Genomic DNA, 2018 nt, shown 5'->3' with positions numbered 1-2018 from the left:
CAAGACACCGTCGTGGATTGGTTTCGATATTTTTCCGTCGCGCTCGAAGTGTACACCAAAATGGAAGTGTACACCAAAATCATTGCCGCCAAAGAACCGGACGGAACTGTGGCATCATGAGCGTTAATGAAGATCATATTATCGCCTCGAAAATGCTACCGCACGATTGTGACGGAGCCGGAAAGCGCTCGGAACCGATTGGCGGTAGCGGCGATTGTGCTGCCATCTGGCGCTCCGTGAACAACCTATTTTCGGTATTTATCCAAGAAAACAACCTTTCACAGATTATCCCCCCTATTATGAAACTCGAATCGAGTACTCGAACATTCATCCGCGTTCATTTTGCTATCGCGGCAGTCACGGCATTATCAAACTCGAATGAATTGTCGAATTCGACAATCCGGCTTCCGTCAACTTTTTGCTGCGGAAAGAGCAGCTCTGTTTGTATTATAATACTCAACCAGATTTTTTTAATGATAAATTATTTATTAACTTATTGATATAACTTATTATTAAGAAAATGAATAGAAAAAAGAGAGATCTACTGATCCATTATATTTTCGCTAATACAAAAATTGTGTAATGCGCAACACACATTCGTTATTCTTCCGGCGATAACCGGATCATAATGGAGCTGTCTCGCTCCTAGCAGACACCTAAACCTGTTCTTCAACAAACCAAAACTTCTTTCGATAATATTTCTTGCCTTGGCATGGCGGTTATTATAAACGGCTTCCGGAGAATTTACAGTTGTATTTCTATTCGGCGTTACAATCCATGGTTTGGATACGCGGAATCAGCTGTAAGTAAAATTAAAAGTTTAAAAATGGAATGTTCGTACAACAAAATGTTTCTCTGAACGTGCAATGGTACTTGCTGTAAGCAAAATGTTACTTACCCAGTACATTAAAAACTGTATTTCCACTTCGATATTTCTCGGCAAAAAAGTTATCTACGCCAGAGACTGCCCATATATGAGCATCATGATTTGCTCCACTGTACGCAGCGTTGACGTATTGGATAGCCATTTTATGGTCACAAATCTTTAAATATAAAAGAAACACTTTTATAGAAAGCTATGATTGGAATCATTCACATCGGACTTACCATCAACACATTTAAACTGTAAAAGCCTTTCCTATTGTAGTACTGATCCCTGTTATCCTTCGGCGCTATGATTTTAACATGCGTGCCGTCTGCACACATTACGATACCCGGGATTCCACTTTGCTCATAAAAATATAGCCGTGCTTCTTGTTGTTCACTGTCATCCATTTCTAGCTTAATCCGTTTTGGGCACTGTGTTTCTTCCAATATTTTCAATGTTTGGCGAAATATAACTGAAAACGTCGACTGGGCAATTGCCACATTCCAATCTTGACCGACGCTTTGTTGGTAGCTGCCTTCAGCCAAAAATCGTAATGTAGCCGCCAATTTCTCTTTTGGCGTCAGACCTGCTCCCTTCGATGGCGGAAATTTGGTTTCAATTTCGGAAAGTATGGTCAAAAACATTTCCTTAGAGATTCGAAAATTTTTCTTAAACCTGCAACAACATGATTACATAAAAGAAAAATCGGTTGATCATTTTCGATTTCGTGCACACTTACTCTGCTGATGAGAAATTCAGTGGGTCGGATTTACATCGCAATATTTTGCGATGAATCGTTACATTTTCAATTTCTTCGCTATCACTGTCGCTATCGAAAACGTAATACACGGAAATCATCTTTGAATTTAATATAATGGCAAGAATCGCACGCACAACTGAACTGCTCTTTGTTTACCAATGCAATGTTTACAAAAATGCACTAGAATGACAGTTCGTACTCGAAGAGCTTGACAAGCTTTCACATTTAAGCTTTTTAGCACATTTTAGCACATTTAGCACTCGGAGCTTCTCGAATCGAAAACCGTGATACCGACCGTCGAGTTCGACAATTGAGAACGAGAAGTTCACTCGAATCCACCGTACGAGTTCTGTAATAGGGGGGACTGTCCGTAACTATTTATCCAAGACT

The 2018-nt window shown here is 39.9% G+C and overlaps 1 protein-coding gene across 1 annotated transcript; it reads right to left on the bottom strand.

Annotated features, from left to right (window-relative positions):
- Positions 1–898: 898 nt before the first annotated feature.
- LOC131214660 (putative nuclease HARBI1) lies at positions 899–1726 on the bottom strand (the record flags this gene model as incomplete). The annotated part of the gene is made up of 3 exons (XM_058208996.1): positions 1608–1726; positions 1108–1543; positions 899–1076 (listed from the first exon to the last, which is right to left on the bottom strand). Coding segments are annotated over exons 1-3 (733 nt in total), but the record flags the coding sequence as incomplete, so codon positions are not given.
- Positions 1727–2018: the final 292 nt, after the last annotated feature.

This window comes from Anopheles bellator, unplaced genomic scaffold (assembly GCF_943735745.2).
Source record: "Anopheles bellator unplaced genomic scaffold, idAnoBellAS_SP24_06.2 scaffold01782_ctg1, whole genome shotgun sequence".
NCBI classification, from domain to species: Eukaryota; Metazoa; Arthropoda; class Insecta; order Diptera; family Culicidae; genus Anopheles; species Anopheles bellator.
Note: the sequence above shows the minus strand (reverse complement) of the source record. Positions and strands in the feature narration are given on the sequence as shown.